Here is a 20,893-nt window from a genome sequence, read left to right as displayed (position 1 = left end):
CCCCAGTCCTCCAGGTCCAGATAGCACTCGGGGGCAGAGACCAGGTAAGCAGCAGCTGAACCCGCTCTTAGCAGGCCCAGCCCACCACCTCACTGCCACCCCTGGTTTCCTTCTCCTCAGGGCGCTAAGTGAGGGGAGAGCAGAGGTGGGGCCTAGTTAAAGTCCTCTGCAGCAAAGATCTGCATCTCTAACTAACATTTCCAAATTGGGAGCGAGGACAAAGCCCTTAACTGGGTTTTTTAAGGTTATCGTTTTTATTACTAGCTTATAAAGTGCTTTCTCTTTATAAAACAACACGATGAAACACACTTAGCCCCTCTCCGGACCCCCGAGTTGTGTAATACGAGAAGCGGAGAAGCACTGCTGTGGGGGTTTTACACGCCACACAAAGGCAAGACCCTTCCTTGTTCCCGTCTGGAAGGTTGACGCTCCCTTTTCTTGTTTGGTCGGGTTTGAGAAATGCCTTCCTTTCCCTTGCGCGGGAGCCTCCGAGCCCAGGCGAAGGTGGGCCTTGTTACCTTGGTGATAGCGAGGTTGGGCTGAGAGGCCGCTCCGGCAGCCAATAGAGGCCGGGAGGGGGCGGGACCAGCTGGATCTTCTGCGGCGGCGGCGGGGCCCGCAGGTTAGCGGACTGGGCGTTGGGGGTGGGGTACGGGGGTCCCGGGGGCACGCGGGGGGTCCCAGGCCAGCCCGAGACCCCTGATTAGGTGGGCACTGGCCTTGGTGGTAGGATCAGGGCTCCCAGCCTGTACCCCGAAAGTTTTCATCGGGCCTTGAGTAGGGAGGAGCTGCTGGGCGAGCGGGCGGGCGGAGGCGGAGATGGCGGAGGGCGGTGGAACGCGCCGCGAGGGTCGGAGCGGGGCCTGGTCCTAGGAACTCCAGGCCCCCGGCGGCCGTGGTCCCGGGAGGAGGCCCCCTCTTCCCGGGCCCTCCAGGGAGGAGCTGAGGTGGATGATGGAGAACCGGAGACTTGGGGAGGGAAGGAAGTATTTGGCCACAGGGTTTTAGGAGGCCCTGGAACGCTGAATCCAGCCCCTCACTCCATTCCTACGTCCCCGCGGGAGGACTCAGGGGCCGAGAGTGCCGCCTGTGGTGTGGCCGCTTTCCCCTTCTCGACTTCCTGTCTCTTATGCAGGTGTCCGGTCTGGCTGGCCTCCCAAGCCTGATCAGCATGAAGCTCCTATGTTTGGTGGCCGTGGTCGGGTGCTTGCTGTTGCCCCCAGCGCAAGCCAACAAGGTGAGGGAGGTGAGCCAGCAGCACCTCGTGCTCGACCACCGTGCCTGAGGACAGGGCCTCCGCCCCCTCACCCCCCGCTCCGAGAGGGGGCTGCTGCTCCGTCCCTGTCCCTCAGTCATCAGTGGACCATAGGTTCGGGAGTGTTCTCGCGGGTGCCACACCGCAGGCCTTTGTAAGGGTGGAGTGAGGGGAGAGGGGTGGAGCCCAGAGCACGGGTTCTGCATCAGACCAAACCTAGGTGGGATCCCAGCGAGGGAGTTTGTGTTTGGAGGAATTACCTAAGTTCCCCACACCTTCCTTTGCCCCTGGATAAAATCGGGGGTGGTTGTAATGTCTACTGGTCTACTTAAGCAGAACCAAGTAATACAGTTTGTGGAAATGCTCCTTCAGTGTGCAGTCCTACACAGCTGAGAGTTTCTGTTACCCAACCTAAGTGCTGGGGCTCCTGAGAAATTTCCATTCTTTAGGGGTAAATGACCCGGAACTGGCCTTGGGTAGCTCTGTGGAATTTAAAATTCTGAAGGTCACCAAGGTTTTGAGTAAGGTTGAGTCTGAGGGTTTGCTTCCAGCCCCTCTGGGGAATTCCTGATTGGAATGAAAGTATTTGTGGTGGTGTCTTATACCCATTTCAGAGAGGAGGAACATTCTAAGGGATTGCGTGGGTATTCCCGTGGAAATAATCCACTTTTTGTGTACCCCTGACCTTTACCTCCCCCAGTCCTAAGCTCCGTAGTTGGAGATGGGATGGTGGTTGGGAAGGGGCTCACCTTTGCTGGACCAAGATGCACACAGCAGGTGTGGGGCCCAGTATAGAGGGCTATCACTTCCCTTGTCACACGCACACCCCCTGCTCTCAAGCACCCTACTAGGGAATGGCATCCCTAGGCAGCTTTCTGTGAGTCTCATTTGCCACCTGGACAGTTTCTGTCTTGAGGGTCCTATGATATTAGCATCCTTTTTGCAGAAGTCCTTTCTTTATGAACTTGGAGATGGGAGAGGTCAAGAGCATTTACATATGGAACAGGGAACTCAAAGTTGAAAGTCTTGCTAGAACCTGAAGCCAGGGACTCTGCCTACCTGCCTACCATGCACTTTCTCTTCCAGAGCTCTGAAGACATCCGTTGCAAATGCATCTGTCCGCCATACAGAAACATCAGTGGGCACATTTACAACCAGAATGTGTCACAGAAGGACTGGTAAGGCGCCATATAGGCTGGCTCATGGTTGCTACCACTAGTTGAAGTTACAAGTGTTCAGTGGGATTCTTGGATCCCTGGAGGATAAGCTTGCTCCTTCATTCCCACTAGAGCGTACAAGGGACTGTTTTGTCCATGGTCACACAGCCAGTTGGGAACAGGACCCAGGTGTCTTGAATTCTAGCTGAGGGGTTCCTGGTCAGAGAAGTGGATTTTGTTATTTTGCTTTGATTTGGGTGTTTCTTAGAAATGCAAAATGGTAACAGAAATTGGGCAAGGTAGATAGCGTGCCCACATACATAGGACCTTTGGTGTACTTTTGCAAAGCTCTGTTACGTGTGTTATTCTGTACCAGTGTCATTAATGCCTTGTAAGGTAGATGGGATGGATTGGGATAGGTAGTGTTTCCTTTTTATAATTGCAGAGACTAAAACTCAAAGAGGATATTTCAGTTATACTTCTGGAGTCCTGAATTCATTTCTGGATGCTTCCCTTTAAAAAGGAGAAAAAGAAGCTCAGATTCATTCGGAGAAAAGAGACCAGCTTGGGGAAGGGAGGTTTCAGCACCATATCCTAGAAGGAGTGGTGCAAGGGAGGCTTGAAGAGGAAAGGGCTTGGAGACATCTGGTGGCTGGCAAAGACGAGGAGCAGTGCTGGCATGCTCTGGGAAGTGGGGCACATGGCAGTGGGCATCAGTTGTATTCAATGTGGTTTTTTAGTGTAGAATTGGAGCCAGTAGAAACAGCTTCAGGAGTAGCTTCAGGGAAACCGATGTCAGTGTGAGGTGAGGAAACATTTCTACTCCAGGCTATTTTAAGAGCTGGGAAGCCCCATCCTTGGAGAGATCTGAGCACAGATGGGGTGATTCTTTGCTAAGGGCACTGTGGAAAGGATTCGCATCACAGAGAGGGGGTGTCCCAGTCAGGTTCCCTGCTTGGTTGTGCGTTAATATCAGGTGGGCTTTGAGGAAATACAGATTCCCCGCACCACCTGCTCTCAAGATTTGGGGTTTCGTTGTTTTCTTTCTTCTCAGGTTTATTGAGATCCATTAGACATAGCACTGTAAGTTTAAGGTGTACAACCTGATGGTCTGATGGACATACGTATGGTGACATATTACTACGGTAAGGTTAGTGATTACCTCCATCACCTCCAATAATTACCGCATGCGTGTGCGCGCGCGCACATGTGGTGAGAACATTTAAGATCTGCTCTTTTCACTTTCAAGTATATGATACGGTGTTAACTATAGTTTCCCTGCTGTACATTCGATCCTCTCCCCCTACTATTTGAATTCAGGAAATATCAGGGAGCAGGAGTAACATTTTCTTAAAGTTCCTTTGGTGGTTATGGGGTTGGTTAGCACGGCCTTTGGGAAATTGGAACTTCTCCAGTTCTGAGATAGTCGGTGATTTTCTGAGAGGCAGACTGGCTAGACATGTAGACTTGGGATCTGGCCTGCCCGGCTTCAAATCCAGGTTGGCCCCTTGTTCATCGTGTGACAAGTGACTTCTTGTCACAAGAGACAGTGTCACAAGTGACACTGGACTTGCTGTCCAGTGTACCTCAGTTTCCTCATCTGTAAGATGGATGGCAGTATTTTGAGTATTGAGAGAGAGTGTGTGTGTGTGTTTGCGCACACGTGCACACTTATAAATGCCTGTGTCATTAGAACGCTTAGGACAATGTCTGGCATGTAAGTGCTGTATAAATGTTAGCTAATATTAATATATATTATCAGGCCTTGTTAGAGGTCACATAGATACTCATCATAAGACAGCCCAGCCCCAGAAAACTGGAGCTGCTTGCACAGCAGACTGTTTGCGTCTTGTTTCGCCTGTCCTGATGGATTCACAAAGCTCTAAGACGTGAAGTCTTGGAAGGAGCCCCTGTGACCTCCTTGTACGTTGCAGTTATAGCTCAGATGACATGAGTAAATAAATTGAGAGACTGTCTGAGCCCCACAGCAGATAGTAAGGCTGCCTCCCAGAGGCAACAGCAGATTTTAGTAGCCCTGTCTCTGGCCCCAGGGGATAGTATGACCTGCAAACCCAGGCGTGGATGCCCGAGAGAAGGAAGTGCTGTCCAGACCTCAGACTAGAGTTTATTTTCTTCTCCTTACAAGTCAGAATTAGGGGATCCCCCAAAGAACAAGTTCACTTAAACTGTCTCCAAGTTCTCTTAAATTGAGAACTTGGGGACAGTTCCGTTAAGGATGGTAGGTGGAAACTGAGGCTAGGCAGGATTCTAGGACCCAGTGACAACATTGGTGACATCCCTGTAGTGGTGGGGTAGGGATTGACCTTCTGGCATGGGCCAGAAGAGACCAGTCTTCAGGTCTCTGCCACTGTTACTGCTCTGCTTCACCTGGGTCCGTGGCTGGGAGAATATTCGTGCCCTGTGTTGTGGGGAGCGAAGCCAGAACTGTCTGAGCTGCGGGCTTCACAGGTGACCTCATTTACATTCCCACGTTGCTGGTGTTCTACCGTCTAGTGCTGGGAGTTTATAACCACCCCTGCAGGAGGGCAGAAACCCTAACAGCGATGCTCTGTTGGTGGGTCTGCCCAGGAGAGAACTGGCAGAGGCATCCCAGAGTGGGAGGGAACCAAGTAGGTTAGTTCAGTGTCTTTCTTACTTCTAGAGATCAAACCTTTCTAGAGACAATCCGCGTTGGAAACACAACATGTGAAACAAAATCAGACCTGGCGCCGGGAGAGACCGGTCCCTCAGCCCCTCCGTCCACTGCCTTCTTGCCCAGTGGCTCCTGGGATACCTAAGGGAAGACAGCCTGAAAGGCACTGATGAGTCCAGCCTCTGTTTGTAAAGGAGGAAATGGGGACCCAGAGGGTATAAGTAAATTATTTGCCATCACAGAAGATGTGGCGGAGCAGACAATTAAACCCAGTGTATCTTTCTCTGTAGACCTCGCCCTTAATGTCCTCTGACCAGTCCTTGAAGTCTCTCAGTACCACCAGTCCCCCGGAAGGTAAATGAAATCCTTAGAGAACAAGATCATGTTTAGGGTTTTACCGACTTGCAAGAGGCCAGAGACAGCAGAAAGATTTCAGCTTTCCATTTACTGTTCCCCAAACCCCTTTATAGCCTATTCCCGTAACAGGATTCCAGTTTGAAGAACCTGGGTTCCCTCCTCCCAGCTGCCGCTGCCACCCCACCAGGCTTGCCCTTGGTGGGGAGTGCACATATCCCACTGTAGCACTGGAGTGGCCTTCCAGACCAGAACCCCGTGTGGCTCAGAAAGGGAGGCATCTGGTCCTCAGAAGGCTTATAGGGACTTCCTGGAGAACAGAAGGTCCCAGCAGTGATTATCAGTGCTGTGCATGAACTTGACCTTGTCTGTCAGCTCCTCCTGGAGGGGCAGCGTGCAGGTCTAGAAATGGTGCAGTTAGTTACATAGGAGACCCACACACGCAGCAGGGAGTGATGTGGTGAAGTTGTTACCCAGGGGTGGAACTGGAATCATCCGGGGTTTAGAGGAAATCATGGATGCTACATACTGGATTTTTAAGGGGAACGGAGGCTTTTAGAGGGCATCTCATTTTTATTTCCACACCTGATCTTCACATCACTTGTCTTTGATGCTTCTGCCAGCAACGCAGCCCAAGTCTGGAAGGACCCTGGGATAGCTCAGAACAGGCCTGGTTGTTTGCAGAGACTTGAAGGACCTATTATGCGGTGCTGTTAACTGTAGTCACCCGGCTATACATTCGACCTGCTGACCACAGGTCAAGGCCCCTGTGGGCCCTGTGGGCCACCACCAACTACAGGGGTGTTGCCAGTGTTGTCGCTGGGGCCTAGAATCCTGCCCAGCCTCAGTTTCCACCGACTACCCTTAATGGTGCCATCTCCTGGTTCTCCCCATTGACCCTTGCAGGGTTCCTGTCAGAGCTGGAAGGGCCTTAAAGGTCATCTGGTACAACCCCTGCAACCCGGAGAGGAGGACATAAGCGCAGAGCCCCAGACCTGGCTGTCCTTTGCAGTGTGATGCCTGGTTTGCCTCTGCGAACCTCTGAGAGTGTGGTTGACTTCCCCCAGTGGTAATGATCAAGGTTCATTCTCGAGGTCATTTGTTCACTGTGGTCTTGAACCGGACCTGTTGAAACCCACTGATCTGAAGAAGGCCGAGACTGATCGAGAGGCCCAACTAAAGAGCTGAGCACAGGCCCAGGCCCCCTGAGACAGAGCGTCACATGAAGGATGAGCCGAGGATCGGGATTTGGGTCCTGACCTCATTGTGGTGGCAGTGCCACTTTGCCCTCTTGAGCTCACTTCCCTCTTTCTAAACGTGGGGCCTGTGATCTCTAGCTCACCTGGGTCGGTAAAGGCGGGCTAAGTGGCTGCGCCCTCAGAACACCCTTGGCAGTAGCTTGCTCACTGGGCCTCCTCCCCGAGCCCTGCTCTGCCAGCTCTGCGCTGGGTGCTAAGGCCTCTGTCCTTAAGGAACTTAGCTTCTCCCCAGGGAGACCGTACAAATACAGGTGGGTTGACAGCACAGTTCGGTCAGTGCTGTGACAGGATGAGCGTGGGGAGCTGGCCGCTGTGGGGAGAGGTCAGATCTCTGGGCTGGAGATCCCTGTACGAAGGACGAATAGGGATTCAGAGCCTGGGAAGGGGAGGCGGCAAAGCCGCGGATTCCGGCAGGAGGCAGAAGACGTGTCAAGGAGAGGAGCACGGCTCATTCAGAGAAGAGTCCAGATCAGCAGAGCTGGAGGAGGGCGTGTGGGGCGAGCAGTGGCAGGGATGGTAGGGAGGAGGAGACGCAGCCGTGGGCGCCCCAGGGGCAGCAGCTCAGTGGGCCTCAGCCTAGAGGCCCTGTGGAGGCCTTGAGCAGCTTCAGACTTTAAGTGGGGGGTGACGTGACGGGAGCTTCGTTCGCTCACACCGCTCAGCCGCCGGGTGAAGAAGGTGATACGGGCGCAGGCCCGATGAGAGGCGCGAGGGCAGTGGGGAGTCTGGGGCATTGGTCCGAGGACAGAACGATGAGACCTTGAGCTGAGACAGGACAGTGGGAGCCAATAGAGAAGGTGGGTCTTGGGAACTTTTAAGGAGGTAAAATCACGGGCATTTGGTGGCTTCATAGGTGAGGGGAGAACGGAGCGTCAGAGGTGGTTGCTGGTTTGGGTTTGGTCGGCGGAGTGGATGGTCGGGGTACTCTGTGCCGTTGGGGACATAGCCCCGGGAGCTGGGCCGGAGCGATGGAAGGTGATTGGGGAGTGTGAGGCCCCTGGGGGCTGTCTCTGTGGTGCCTGGTAGGCAGCTGGATGGAAGGGTGCCACAGGGTGGTCCTGACTAGGGATTCCAGTCCCCGACTCCACTCGAGGCCTCCCCAGCTCTGACTTGGAGATCTTGGGACTGGGTGAGCCCCCGTGGAGGGGGCAGAGCACACCATGGGACACAAAGGCAGCTGAGGGCGGCAGGTCCGCATGTAAGTGCACTTCTGAGAGCTGGGTACTTCATGTGCACTTCCGGTGGATTGGTGGGTTGGGAAGGGGATTTTCACCTCCGTCTCCCCTCCAGCTGGTGGGCCTGCTCCCACCACCCCCGTCTGTCTCTTTCCAGCAACTGCCTACACGTGGTGGAGCCCATGCCGGTGCCCGGCCACGACGTGGAGGCCTACTGCCTGCTGTGTGAGTGCAAGTACGAGGAGCGGAGCACCACCACCATCAAGGTAGCCCGGGGCTCGGGGCATGGGCCCGTCCCACTCCCTAGCTGCCCAGCACCCTCAGTCTTTTCCTGTATCCTGGAACGTTCCAGTTGGCTGTGGGTCTGGCTTCTGGACTGGCTTGTCACAGACACAGGGGCCTGCTTCCCACACCTTCTTGGAGCCAGCTCTGTCCTCAGACATCTGTCCAGTGGCTCCTGTTACATGGGGGGCTGGGAACCTGAGAGCCGCGCTTCATGTCACTTTTTTCCTCCTGTTCTTTCCAATTTCCCCCTTCTCTCTTCCATTCATTCAGTAAGCCTCTTTCAGTGCCTTTAAGTTCCAGGCAACATCCCAGATGCTGCTAACAGAGCAGTAAGGCTGCCCTCCCAGAACACCCCATCTAACTGAGCTTCCAGAATGGCCTCAGTCTCCCGAAAAGCCCCCCCGAGAGCTGTGCACCAGGGCATGGTGTCCACGTGGTGGGACCTGGGCAGGAAGGGCTTCGGCCCCGAACCTCATTCTTGCAGGCTATTGGGTGAATTTGGGAGAGAAGCAGTAGACCTGACCACAATAGCGAGTGAGGGTGGGGAGCTTGTCCTTTCCTCTGCCCCTGGGTGGGCTCCGAGGGACCACCACAAATGCTAGTAAAAGCTCATCCACCAGAGCCTCCCCCGGGGTCTCCTAGTCTGGGCTCTAACTCCTGAGCCAGGCCCCGCGTACTGATTTCTAACTTGAGCTCTTCCTGGCCAGGATTTCAATTTACTTCTGCCGGTCCTATGGAGAGTTTAAAAGTAGCATCCAGAAGGGAATTGAGGAGTTTAACGGCACTGCCTAATCCCTCAGGTTTCTCCTTCTGAGGCTCAGGAGGGAGGTGGTGCTCCCTGCTATTGTCCTGCGCAGACCAGGGAGCTGGCAGCTCCTTCCCTGTCCTGCGGTCCTCTGTGTTCTTGCCTTTCTGATGGGAAGCACCTGCCGTCCCCCCCCCCCCCCTCAGTCTTCACCTCATCGAGCTGTGCAGACTCAACTCCTTTTATCTTCCCTCCTGGGCCAGCCCCTCCTGGAGCGTCTTTCTCCTGCTCTGAACATGCTCCAGGGCCCACCCTCTGGGGACCAGATGGCTGAGACTGAATGCTGAGCCAAGTGTTGCCTCTCCCTGTTTGGCAGAAAGGGACTTCCCAATACAGGGACCTCATCAGACACACCTCCTAACCCCGCAGGTTCCCTCCAGTCCTCCACCCTACGAGCCCCCACCACCCCCCAGCTTCGGCCTGCTGGAGACTCCGCCTCCCTTCCCCTTGCCCTTCTCGGGGTATTGGCAAGAGGTCTGACCTCGCCTTATTTAAAGAGTTGTGAACACGGAAGCCCCAGTCAGGGAGGAAGCTGGTGTAGTTGACCTTGACCTTTGAGCTGAGCTTTGACCTGAAAGTCCCAGGGTTTTTCTCTTCCTTTTATCGCTCATCACAGTCCCTTTGCAGCCAAGGCTGAAGTCACAGGCCAGTGATGGCCAGGCGTTGTGGAAGTAGAGAAAGCATATGAGCCAGAGTTAGTAAATCTGAGTTCAGGTTTAAAAACCTCTACCATTTGCTGACCTTGGGACCTAGGCTCCTGGTTCTCGGGTGAGTAGTGACCGCCCAATGGGCACTTGGACACGAGCAAAGGTGCTTCTTTGGTCTCAGTAACAGGTGTATTCGTGATGCCACTGTAAGGGCTGTGGCACTGAATGTCTTGGAGAGTTCTGTCTTAAGTGCCCAGAGCACTGCTCTGGGAGGCACTGAATTCGCCTCACTGAATCTGTCTTTGCTGTGAAATGAAAGTTACTCCAGCTTGTGGGATTCTGCATGTACGTAAGAGGTTTGCCACTCTGCCACTGGCTGTCACCTCCATGCAGGACCGCCAGCCTTCAGGGCACACCTTCTTGCCAGCCTGTCCCCCTCCGCCCATGGGTGTGCCCTCTCAGGACTGGAGCTCCCTACCCTATCCTGCTCTTGGCAGTGGGGAGTGAGCCCCCATGCCCTGGGGCTTGGCCTCAGGCCTCTCCCCCAGCGGGTTCTTTCCTGTTCTTACTTTGTGTCCCTTTGCTTTCCCCCTTCCTTAGAGGTAGCCAGGTAGGCCCCATTTCCGTACTCCCCACCCCAGGAGCATCATGCCTTCCTTCACGATCTGTTCTTATGTCCGCTGTTCTTGTGGGGTCCCCTCGGTTTAGAGCAGAGCTGATATATATGTAAAATAGGGCGCCCTGTCCCTTTTTTCTTTGCCTCCAAGCCTGCAGCCTCCAGGCCCCTCCCCAGTGTGGCACTCAAGACAGCCTCTGTCCCTGAATGCGTGTGGCCACCCTGGCCTGGGGTGTTAGTTCACAGGGCAAGCTGGCTCTCTCCCTTAGGTCATCATTGTCATCTACCTGTCAGTGGTGGGGGCCCTCTTGCTCTACATGGCCTTCCTGATGCTGGTGGACCCTCTGATTCGGAAGCCGGATGCGTACACTGAGCAGCTGCACAATGAGGAAGAGAATGAGGTAACCGGGTTTCTGGGTGCTGGGGCCCTGCCAGTCCCTCTGCCCACACACACGGGGGTCCTGGGCTCCAAGCCTATAGGTCCCCAGGGCAGAACCACAGTAGCATCGTGGAGGCCCAGGCGGGGATCCGTGGCCTTCACCGCCCCCATGCTCCAGTTGGCTCTTCTCCTGTTCAGTGTCCTACACGTCACCCAGACTCCAGAGTTTTCCTCAGCAGGGAACGGATGAAGCAGGACGTTGCCCTGCAGTGTTGCTGATGTCTGGCATCAGCCTCCATGTATACGTTGGTGGAGCCCTCTGTCCCTGTCATGCTGCCTTTCCAGGCTGAGGGGAGACGGACCAAGCTGGGCCAGTCACATGTAGACAACCATGTCCTGGGTGCTCAGACGCTGGTGTTGAGTCGGTAGACATGGAGAGAGCAGGTTTGTCCTGTAGGGACTCTGTGGACATCGGTTGAGTGCCTGCTTGAGGCAGAGCGCAACCTGGTGCCTTAAGGAAAAGTCGGTCTTTAAGGGCCAACGAGGAGTAAGGTCGACAGCGGTGCTGGGGTGCTTGAGGAATCTGGAGCATTTCGAGGCTAAGGTAGGCATGTAGGAGTAGCGTCCAACAGAGCCGGCCAGATTAGAGCAGATTATTATTGGCCTCTAATGTCAGGCTAAGGAATTTCAGTGCGATTAGATAAAGAAGGTGGGGACCCATTGACTCTAGGCCACCTGCAAATGCGTCAGGTCAAGGTTGCTGGGGGTCAGGCCAGGCCCGGCTAGCAGCCACTGTCATCCTCCTCCATCTGTCCCCATGCTGAGGGGTTACAGGTGCCCTGCACAGGAAGCCCTCGGTGGGACAGAGGAGGGTGATGGTGAATGGCTCTTGTTGGGAGCGAGAGGCAGTGTGCGTGCACAGCTGGCCCGGCAGGGGTGCGATGAGCGGGCTGTGTACTGAGTCCTCACCCCTTGTGCCCGGAGCTGTCCCCTTGTGGGACCACACAGCCCCCACAGTGGCCTCAGAGCGGAGGTACCCAGAGGCAGGGCAGCCCTTACTGCCCCGCTGCCCTGAGGACAGTCTGTGGGCAGTTGGAGAAAGCACAGAGCAGTCTGTCAGCACCGACCTTAGTGCCTGCCTGCTGTGAGAAGATGCTGGCACAGAGCAGTCTTTCAGCACCGACCTTAGTGCCTGCCTGCTGTGAGAAGATGCTGGCATAGAGCAGTCTTTCAGCACCGACCTTAGTGCTTGCCTGCTGCGAGAAGATGCTGTGTGTCTCCAGGCTGAGGGTGGAGTGCGCGAATCCGCACACGTACAGAGGGGCTGATAGGGTGATGCCTCTCAGCCACGTCCTGGGAGAATAAGTTGAAGCAACTGAGGCATGTTTAGCTTGAAAAAATAACAAACCAAACTCGAGGAGGTTCAAGATAGCAGCCTTCCGATGTTGGTGGAAGAGAGCTTAGTCTTACCTCAGTAAAGCCAAGGGTACAAGGACCCACAGTTGGGAGTTAAAAGGGAGATTTAACAAGAGTCTTAGTGACTACTTCTTAGTGACACAGTTAGCTTAGTGTCACTTAGTGACACAGTTGATGATGGGTTGGGTGGGTGAGTGTTTGGGGTCACTAGAAATCACCAGGCATCAGCTGAACTCACAGTTTAGACCAGTCAGGCACGGGATTGGAGATGGGAAAGGTCGGGTCTCCCACTGAGAGGGTCCGAGGCTCAGATCTCTGTGTGCAGCCACTGGGTGTCGTGGGTCTGGGCCGGCACAAGCACTAGAACGAGGCTGGCGAGGAGAGAGGCCGGGCCATCACACGGGCTCTGTTGCTTATCCCGGGTGTGTGGCTGGACTGTTCCTGGCCTGCCCCCAGTCTCCTGCTGATGTGAGTCCGGCCCGAGCAGGAGCAGGGAGGATGGGCCTCGCCCCTTGGAGCTGGGGCCTGGGGGGTTGGCACTGGCAGTTGGGTGGTCTGTGTTCAAGAGGAAACCTTGCGTGCCTACCCGGTTATTAACGTGCGGTAATAGCAGCTCTGATGGGGAGGAGCTTCGCTAATAACACTCGGCGATTAGGGGTAAGGTGGTAATTGCAGTCCTGGCCGGGGGAGTAATTGAGAGATGTGGCCCGTGATTACACAGCCCATGCTGCGATTGTTCTGGAATGCATGGCTCTTGGGCATGGCCTTGTTTTGTCTCCTGCCGTCCTGGATGTGGTGCCAGAGGGGAGGGCAGCCTGCTATCTCTGGGTCTGGGCCCAGGCCCCTCTCTCCCAGGAGACTCCGAGGCTTAAGCCAGAGCTGCTTCTATTTGTGTGAGGGGGCACTCAGGGGAGAGGAAGGGTTGGATGTGGCCATCCAGTTCTGAGAGTAGATCTCCAATCCAAGGGTGTCCATTCCCTGGGTGCAGACTTTGGCTGAGTAAGGAGGATTGTCCTACCAGGAAGTGCTGTCGGGCCACATATCCTCAGGGCCTGCAGGGGTGGTGGGGGCACCGTAGGCAGCTCAAGCCGAAGCTGGCAAGCCCATGTACCCACTGTGGGGGAGACTCCCGCCCTGGGAGTGGGGGGCGATGACACCCCCTCACCTGCTACCCCGATGTTCTAGAAGGAAATAAAAGGTGTTGAGTTCTGATGCCCTTGACCTGAGGCGCAGCCATCTCTGCACAGATACGTGGTGGATGGGGCAGAGCGCAGCTCCCCGGTACCTGGAGGTGACTAAGGGACCCCCTCGGGGCAGCTGTGAGTGGAGTCTGCCTACCAGCTTAGCACCCTTAGCAAGCGTTCGTCCCAGCACTTGGCCTAGCTCTCCATCCCCTCACGTCATGATTCCGTGCAGGGCCCCCACCTTGGGCATCCCTAAGTCATCCCTCCTGGGGGTTCAGCAGATCCATTTTTCTCCCATGCATGGGGCTTCTCCTCTTCCCGCTGGCCCCTCAACTCTACTATGTGGGTTTACGGAGCTCAGGTCTGCCCTGGGGTGTTGAGGCCCCAAGACAGAGCCCAAGCCAAGTGAATGAGCTGGGACGCGACGGGGCAAGATCAGGAGTCCAGCCGTGGCCGTCAGGGAGAAAGCGAGGGGCTTGGGAGGCTCTTTACTAGACAAGGACTGGGGACTTCTCTTCCGGTTAGTCTAGGAGGGAAGGCTTCCTGGCAGGGGGGTCTTCCGAGCCAGCTCAGGGAGGGCATAGGGAGAGTGACAGCTCAGCTGCTCTGGGGACACTAGGATCAATAGATTTCATCTCTGCAGAGACCCAGTGGCCCTAGCCTTGTATGGTGGCGGGGGGGAACTCTGGTGACCCACCTGTCTCGGTGCACAAGGGGTAGTGGGGTGGCATGGGGGACAAGGAGAGCAGGTCCCGAGGCCACCTGGCCAAACAGCAGTAGAGCCAGGGCTGAAGCTGTGTCTTTGGGATATTAGTGGTCTGCACAGTGCTTCCCTTAAGAAGGAAGCGAGAAGGATGGGGTCTGCCCTGGGGTGTAAGGGATGTAGTGTTCGCTCCAAAAAGAAGAAAGTTGGAATGGGACCTCTCAGGTTCTTTGGAAGTTTGCCCAGGCCCGTGTAGTGTAACTCAGTGACCTTGAGGAGGAAACTGTCCAGGCTTCCTTGCCCCTGCCCTACCCCCTACCCCAAGTCTGGGATCCAATCAGACATGAGATCTGGGGATTGGACCACTTCCCAGGTTTGGGGGCCCTTGGCTCCATTCCCCCAAATCCTGTAGCCAAGAGCTCTCCTGCCCTGGGGCGAGAGGTCTGGAAGAGGAAGGGAGGCCTCCCCCACAGCCCCAGCCCCAGCGCCCAGGAGGGAGATGAAAGCCTGTCGTGTTCCCTTTGAAAGTGCTGGCAGGCCTCAGTGGGCCCTGATTGCTGAGCGCTGCCTCCCCTGGGATTCCGGCAGCATTAGGCTTAATCCCCAGGCTCAGACACCCTTTGAAAGGAGGAAGCAAGCGTGTTTGCTGGGACAAAAACGGCAAACAGAGCTTTTTAGATGTACGGGTTTGGCCCTCTTTGAAGAGCGAGAAATAAGGTTTTCCATGAGGCTCTCGATGTCTCTGCTACTTGGAGCGTGGGCCCCCTGAGCTCTCAGGGGTCCTCAGAGCTCTCAGCTCTCGGGGTTAGGTACGGTTCTCCCCACCCACCCCCAGGGTGAGAGGGATGTGTGGAGAACCCAAAGAATGGTGGTGGTAACCCGGGGTCGTGATGGAGCCGGGGTGACGAGAAGGCTCAGGGCTTCTGGGACGGCCTCCCTTCCTGTCCAGGGCTGGTCGGGCAGCATCGTGTGCCGAGGGCCCTCGCCCCGGGAGGCTGGCAGAGAACCCTGAAGGGGACACTGATGGGGACAGTTCTCTGAGGACGGACAGAAGGGTGTGTGATTCAGTAGCCATTTCTAGAGTGTCCGGTGGGAGGCTCCCAGCACCATTGTCAGGAGAGGGCGTTAGAACCACAGCTCTGGGTCCGACTCCGACTCTGCCATTACTGGCCGTGGTGCATGATCTCTGAGTGTGCCTTTCCCCGTGTGGATTGGCTTTAGTTGTTCTCACTGCACCTCACCGTGAGGATGTACCGGCCAGCTTGACAGGTGTTTGTTCCTCCTTAACTATGAGAGATTCGGTAGGGTCTGAACACATCAGCAGCGCGGTGGTTACTGGCGGGGAGGCCTGGCGCAGCTTGAGCAAAGGCTGGGCGGTGAGGGGCTGCCGTGTGGACCGGGGGCGCTGCGGAGCTGGGGCCGCGGGGGCATCAAGGCCGGGGGTATGTGTTTCAGCCAGAGCAGGGGCCGGGGTGCTGTGCCCACACGGGTTCTATCTGTGGTCGCCGAGTCAGCAAGCAGGATGTCTGCGGGGACATGGCATTGTGGGCTGTCTTAGGAGGGTGGCTGGCAGGTGTGGGAGTCAGAGCTCTGCCGCAGGGAAGCAGTGGGGTTTGGTTGCAGCAGGAAGGATTTGGATTAAACTTGGAAAACTGAGGGAGGCCATGTAGTCCCCTTTCGGGAGGGCTTTGTGCCCGGGCCATTCCGAGCTGTGTGAGCGGGTGAGTGACGGCGCTGCCTGTCCTGCCCCCACTCCCAGGACTGGGGAGGGCTGGGGGAGTGCAGCTCTAAGTGGCAGTTCTTTCCCTCCGTCCCCTTGTCCTCAGCCCGGTGCTGGGTGCTGACTTGGAGGCAGTGCTCCTGCATGGGAAGGCCAGCTTTCCTCCGGGCCGTGTTGATGGTGTTCGTCAACTCTGGCCTGTGCACACTAGGATTTGGGGCCTCCCAGGCCCAGAGAGAAGGGTTCCCGATCCCCAGTGCCTTTACCAGCGCTGTGCACTTATTCTGACCTCGTGGAAAGATACTGGCTTGCTTCTTTGTTTTTCCATGTTGGCTCTCTCCTCGGAGCCACCAGCCAAAGAAGCAGCCAGCAGAGTGCTGGGGCGAGAGAACACAGACATGGGTTCCAGCTCCCACTCAGCTGCCACAGGGCCGTGTGACCGGGGCAGCGAGGGGACTCCTCTCCCGTGGCCTCAGCTTCCTTGTCTGCAGACGGGAGTAGTGCCACCCAGTCCCCCCTCGCCTGGGCATAACCCACGTCAAGTACTTAACAGAGCCCCTGGCACACAGTGACACTTGTCATCACCATGCTATTCTGGTCCCTTTGGGCATCCCTTGACACCCTGTCAGGATCCAGGTGCCTTCCTCCCCTCTGAACGGCCCTCCTGCTGCCTTGTGTTCCCCAGAGCCCCCGCCTCAGAGGGAAGAGGCTTGACGTGGTGCGATTTCTCTCCGGCCTCCAGCTGCCGTTCTGCAGCAGAACAGGCACAGATGAGGCCCCACTCTGGGCTTCTCTAGAACAGACGTGGAAGCTCTAATACCTTTTAATCAGACTATTAGCAATGGAAACACGGAGCCTCTCAGCGGCAGCTTTCCCCCACTTAGGAGCTGTTTGTTAAGACTTTACATGAAGGGGAAACAAATGATGCTGTGGTCATGCGGTGAGTTTCAGCGTGTTCCCTAATGCTCTGCTCTTGGCTTCCCCTGCCTTCCCCTCCTCAAGACGTTCTTTGGAGCTGCAGAGCCGACAAGGAGGAGCTGGGCTGGAGCTGGCCCATCCCTCCCGGCCTGCCTCCCGGGCTCACACCCCGGCGCTGCTCGTGTGACCCAGAGGGACAGGGATGAGAGGTGGGGAGGGAGAGAAACCCCTTGGGCCCCCGAGGCCAGGACAGCAGGGAAGGGGGCCAGCTGGCCAGCACAGCCAGGTCCCAGTGGGCTCACAGTTTCCCCAGGGGGACTGCAGTGCCCACCTCCCCTCCCCGGGCACCCAGAGGCTTGTCCTTGACCCCCCATAGCTCCCAGCTGGTGCATCCGAACCAGGAAGGGACAGGATGGACAAGTGGTGCGGGGCCGTGGTCCTTCTTCAAAGGCAGCTCCCTCGAGCAGTGGTCTACTAGCATCTTCCCCTTCCTCGCGCCTCGGAGACCCCAGAGCTGGCGTGTGGCGGGAGGAGCTGCTGCTGGGAACTGAGCGTGTGCTGTGTGCCGGGTGCCGCGAGACACTCTCCTTGCACGGCCTGCTGGAGACACAGCCCCGGCTGTCCGCATCCCACCGACAGGGAAACAGCTCTGAGAATGAGCTAGCTCGCCCGGGGTCCTGTTCCGGCAGCTGTGAGACCAAGATTCAGAGCCGGGTTTGTTGGATTCCACAGTGTTAGCCCCTGAACTGAAGTGCAGGGAGGAAGAAAACAAAACTTTTCTTGAGCTCCTGCTCCGCGACCGCCAGCATCCCGAGAACTTGATGTATATGATTTTATCTAACCTTGTCGTACCCGTCTTCTCCTCCTAAACCGTGTTTTCAAAGTACGGGTTGTAAGCCGTTAGGTCGTGAGATCAGTTGTGAATCATAACCAGCGTTTTTTTAAAAACGAAGAAGAGCAGAGCAGGGAATATCAGAATGCCTCATACTAATGGTCTCGTAAAACTTCTCTATCCTGTGTGCGTGTGTGTGTGTGTGTGCACACCCACGGGGTCATTGGGTGCGTGTCATGCCTGCGGACAGTGCAGTCACAAAAGTCTGGAAGGACTGGCTGTATTAAATTGAAGCTTGGAGAAACAGTCACTTGTCCAGGGACCCAAAGCCGCCAGGTGGCTAAGGCTATCCTTCTGAGATGGGCCCCCAGGGGGGCTGGGGTGAGCTGGGATCTGAGGCCTGGAGAAGTTGGCCCCTGGGAGCCCAGCCCTAGAACACAGGAGTCCGACTCTGGGCTCAGTGCGCCCCCTGCCTGACGCTGTGGGCACCTGCGTGCTTGGTGTCGCTGGGCTCCTCAGCTCTGCAGGGCCCAGGAAGCCTTCCTCTGGGCCCTGGACCTGGGCCCCAGGGAGGCAGTGTCCCTCACGAGACAGTGACTCAGAGCTCTACGGCAACGGTGAACTATCTCCCAGCCTCACCCCTAGCTGGCCACCTCTGCAAGTGCCAGCTCTCTCTGCCTTCCCTACCTCTGCCTACCTCCCCCCGAATTCTCCCCAGCTTGGCAGCTGCAGGGCGACAGAAGCTGTGCCAGCGCGGGGCATCAGAAGCAGAGTTGCATTTACTGGGCGGCTCTGGGCTTAGAGAGGTGTACTAATCCCTTAAGAGATGTGTGGCAGGAGATGAGAGGCAGGGAGAGCGAAGGAGGAAATCCCCACGGGGGTGTGGGCCTGGCCCTCAGCTCTAATTCCCCCCAAAGATCAGGTTGGGGTCCTGCAGGAAATGCACAGGCTCTGGAGCTTCAGAGGCAGGCAGGTGGTAATTAGGGGAGCTGCTGCTTTTTACAATGGGAGAGGTTCCGAGAGCAGAGGAGAAGGGGCTCAGCAGGGCACACACAGAAGGAGCTGAGCCACCCTAACCCCTCTCAGAGGAGAGGGGCCAGGGCAGGCTCTGGAATGGGAGTGCTGGGGTTGAGTCCCAACCCTGTCTGACTCCCTGAGTGAGTGACATCCCTTCTTTCAGCTGGGTGAAAGTCAGGGGCAGTCAGCTGGGTGTCCCAGCCACTGGCGGAGCAGGTCCCCTGCAGACTCCTCCGTGGGCCCGTCTTCCCCGCTGGCACGCATGTGCTCCCTACCCAGGGCAGCTGGGCCCAAGCCCCTTGGCCTCCCAGCTGTCCCTAGGCCATGGATGGCAGGACAGGGGAGTTCTGCACCCTGCTACCCGCGCTGGGGCACACTGGTGCATTTCCTGGAGCCACAAAGGACATCAGGCTTCTGCGCTGACCCAGTGAGGTCCCAGTCCCAACAGTCAGTGTTCCTCCTGAGGGTCAGAGCCAGTGGGGTGCAGCCGGGGACCCAGCTTGAACTATAGCCGTGTGGTAACTGGAGCCCCAGATCATACTCCTCCCAGAGTGTCCCTGTTTCCCAGGGCCTGCCCTGCACATTCTCCAGACACCGAGCCTGCCTCTGGCCTGGTGTGTGGGACAAGGCCCTCTGGCAGTGCGAAGCTGGCGAGAAGGTCCAGCCTCCCAGTCTGGGGGGCTCAGCCTCTGGGATTGCTCTAAAGACATTTTTTCTGCGTCAGGCTTCCGAGACCCGCCCTGGCTCACAGAGCTGACTCTTCTGTCCTTTTTCTTCCCGCTGCAGGACGCCCGCGCTGCGGTGGCTGCCACTGCCTCCCTGGGGGGCCCTCGCGCCAACACCGTCCTGGAGCGCGTGGAAGGCGCGCAGCAGCGGTGGAAGCTGCAGGTGCAGGAGCAGCGCAAGACAGTCTTCGATCGGCACAAGATGCTCAGCTAGGCGGGCCGCCGAGCTTGGGCCAAGGACCGGAGGCCACGGCCAGCTTCCCACGCTGGACGGAGCCAGAGTTCCCTTCCCCACCCTTTGGTGCTGCCCTTCCCGGGATTTCTCTTTAGAAGCCCGTGGCCTTTTTCCTTCTCCTCCCTCTCTTTAGAAAAGGTACAGTCAGCTGGTTGAATCTGGGAAGAGTGCTGGGGTCCCTGATCTCGGCTTTGCCAGCTCCAGTGCTTGGGCCTGAGGGGACGGGGGTGGCAGGCCCGGGCGGAGCGGCGATGTGTCAGCTGGCCTCAGGATTGGAACAGTCTGTACCTCCTTACTTCCCCCACTGCTACTCCTCCAGCTCCAAATCTTGGGAATGTCCTTACCCTTTGCTGGATAGAGCTGGGTCCTCAAGAGCTCAGTATGCGGGAGGAAAGCAGTCAGCATGTGCTCTGTCTCCGCCATGGGTCTTCTGGCCACCTTCCTCCCGACCCCGATACCTCAGCCCCAGCTCAGCCTGGTTCTAGCCCTCAGGACGGCTCTGATGGGACAGCTGACGCCACTGAGCTGCACTGTCTTCAGGGCACATCCAGACACTTGTCCCCCCCCCACACACACACACACGCTGTTCCACCAACGCACGGCAGTGCCGCTGCGCCTTGCTCCCTGTGGCCCCTGGCCCCTCACGCCCCACCCAGGAGGCCGGGCCAGCCCGCATGTCCCCGGGTCTGTGGTTGTTGAGCCAGACAGTTGGTGGGACCATGCGACCAGGAGGCGGAGGCAGTGGCTCTGAACACCACGGCTCCTGTCCTGGGACTGCCACTCCTCTCTGAATTTCATTGTACCAGTGCATGGAGAGAAACGTTTGTCCTTCCGTTGTCTGTAAACCAAGGAAGCCATCATTAAATTGTCTTATTTCTCTCATTTTCTGGATTTTAAGAGATCTAGAGAGCTGGGAGTGTTTTGCAGGTCATCTGATACATGCTGTGTCCCGGAGAGGGGACAGAGAACCTAGTTCTTACTAGGTCTGGGCAGAGAAGCAGAGCCTAGACAGTCCTGGGACAGCGGAAGGGCCCACAGTGGGCTCCTGCAGAGGCCCAGGGCTCACCAGGATTCCCGCTTGCTTGTCGGGTGGGGACTGCTCCTCCCAAGCTCGCTCCACTGACCCTGGGGAGCTGCCCTGAGAGCTGACTTGTGTTTCACCATTGTGGGAGATTCCCCCTTAAACTCTGAACAGTGCCTGCTGTCACTGTCTTACAAGCCCAGTAAAAAGGGCTCCCTGCAAAATCCATACATGTTCCCTAATGAGAGCCCACGGCTCTTCAGAGGAGCAGGGCAGCCAGGAAAACAGAACTGCCCTGGAGCAGCAAGCGTGCGCACCATCAGGGTCCCCCCTGCTCCTCCTGGCAGGTGCAGCGTGGGCTGCGTTCAAGACGCCATCAGAAACCGTGCACCTTGAGGGACCAGGCAGGTCTACCCGAAGTTTCTGCCCTTAGGTTGTGCGAGCAGACGGGTATGGAGAAGCTCCGTGTGTGGGGCCCTGTGCTGGGTTCTTGGTGAGGGGGGTCCCGGGAGAACTATGAGGTGGGGATTTTAGTTT

The 20,893-nt window shown here is 56.8% G+C and overlaps 1 protein-coding gene across 6 annotated transcripts; it reads left to right on the top strand.

Moving 5' to 3' along the window:
- Positions 1-470: 470 nt before the first annotated feature.
- Positions 471-20,217, top strand: TMEM9 (transmembrane protein 9). Of its 6 annotated transcripts, none has more exons than XM_013058126.2 (6): positions 471-622; positions 1,136-1,246; positions 2,342-2,433; positions 8,011-8,119; positions 10,476-10,607; positions 19,162-20,217. In XM_013058126.2, the coding sequence occupies exons 2-6, from the start codon at positions 1,172-1,174 to the stop codon at positions 19,312-19,314; spliced, it is 561 nt and encodes a 186-aa protein (XP_012913580.1). In that variant the 5' UTR covers positions 471-622; positions 1,136-1,171; the 3' UTR covers positions 19,315-20,217. The 6 variants fall into 6 exon arrangements, with proteins under 6 accessions (XP_012913580.1, XP_004756319.2, XP_044936926.1 ...); XM_004756262.3 differs by having other exon boundaries at positions 472-622; positions 1,136-1,237; XM_045080991.1 differs by having other exon boundaries at positions 622-707; positions 1,136-1,237.
- Positions 20,218-20,893: the final 676 nt, after the last annotated feature.

Source organism: Mustela putorius, unplaced genomic scaffold (assembly GCF_011764305.1).
Source record: "Mustela putorius furo isolate JIRA1106 unplaced genomic scaffold, ASM1176430v1.1 tig00000508_pilon_pilon_pilon, whole genome shotgun sequence".
Taxonomy (NCBI): Eukaryota; Metazoa; Chordata; class Mammalia; order Carnivora; family Mustelidae; genus Mustela; species Mustela putorius.
The sequence above is the reverse complement of the archived record's forward strand: the minus strand, read 5'-3'. Positions and strand labels throughout refer to the sequence as shown.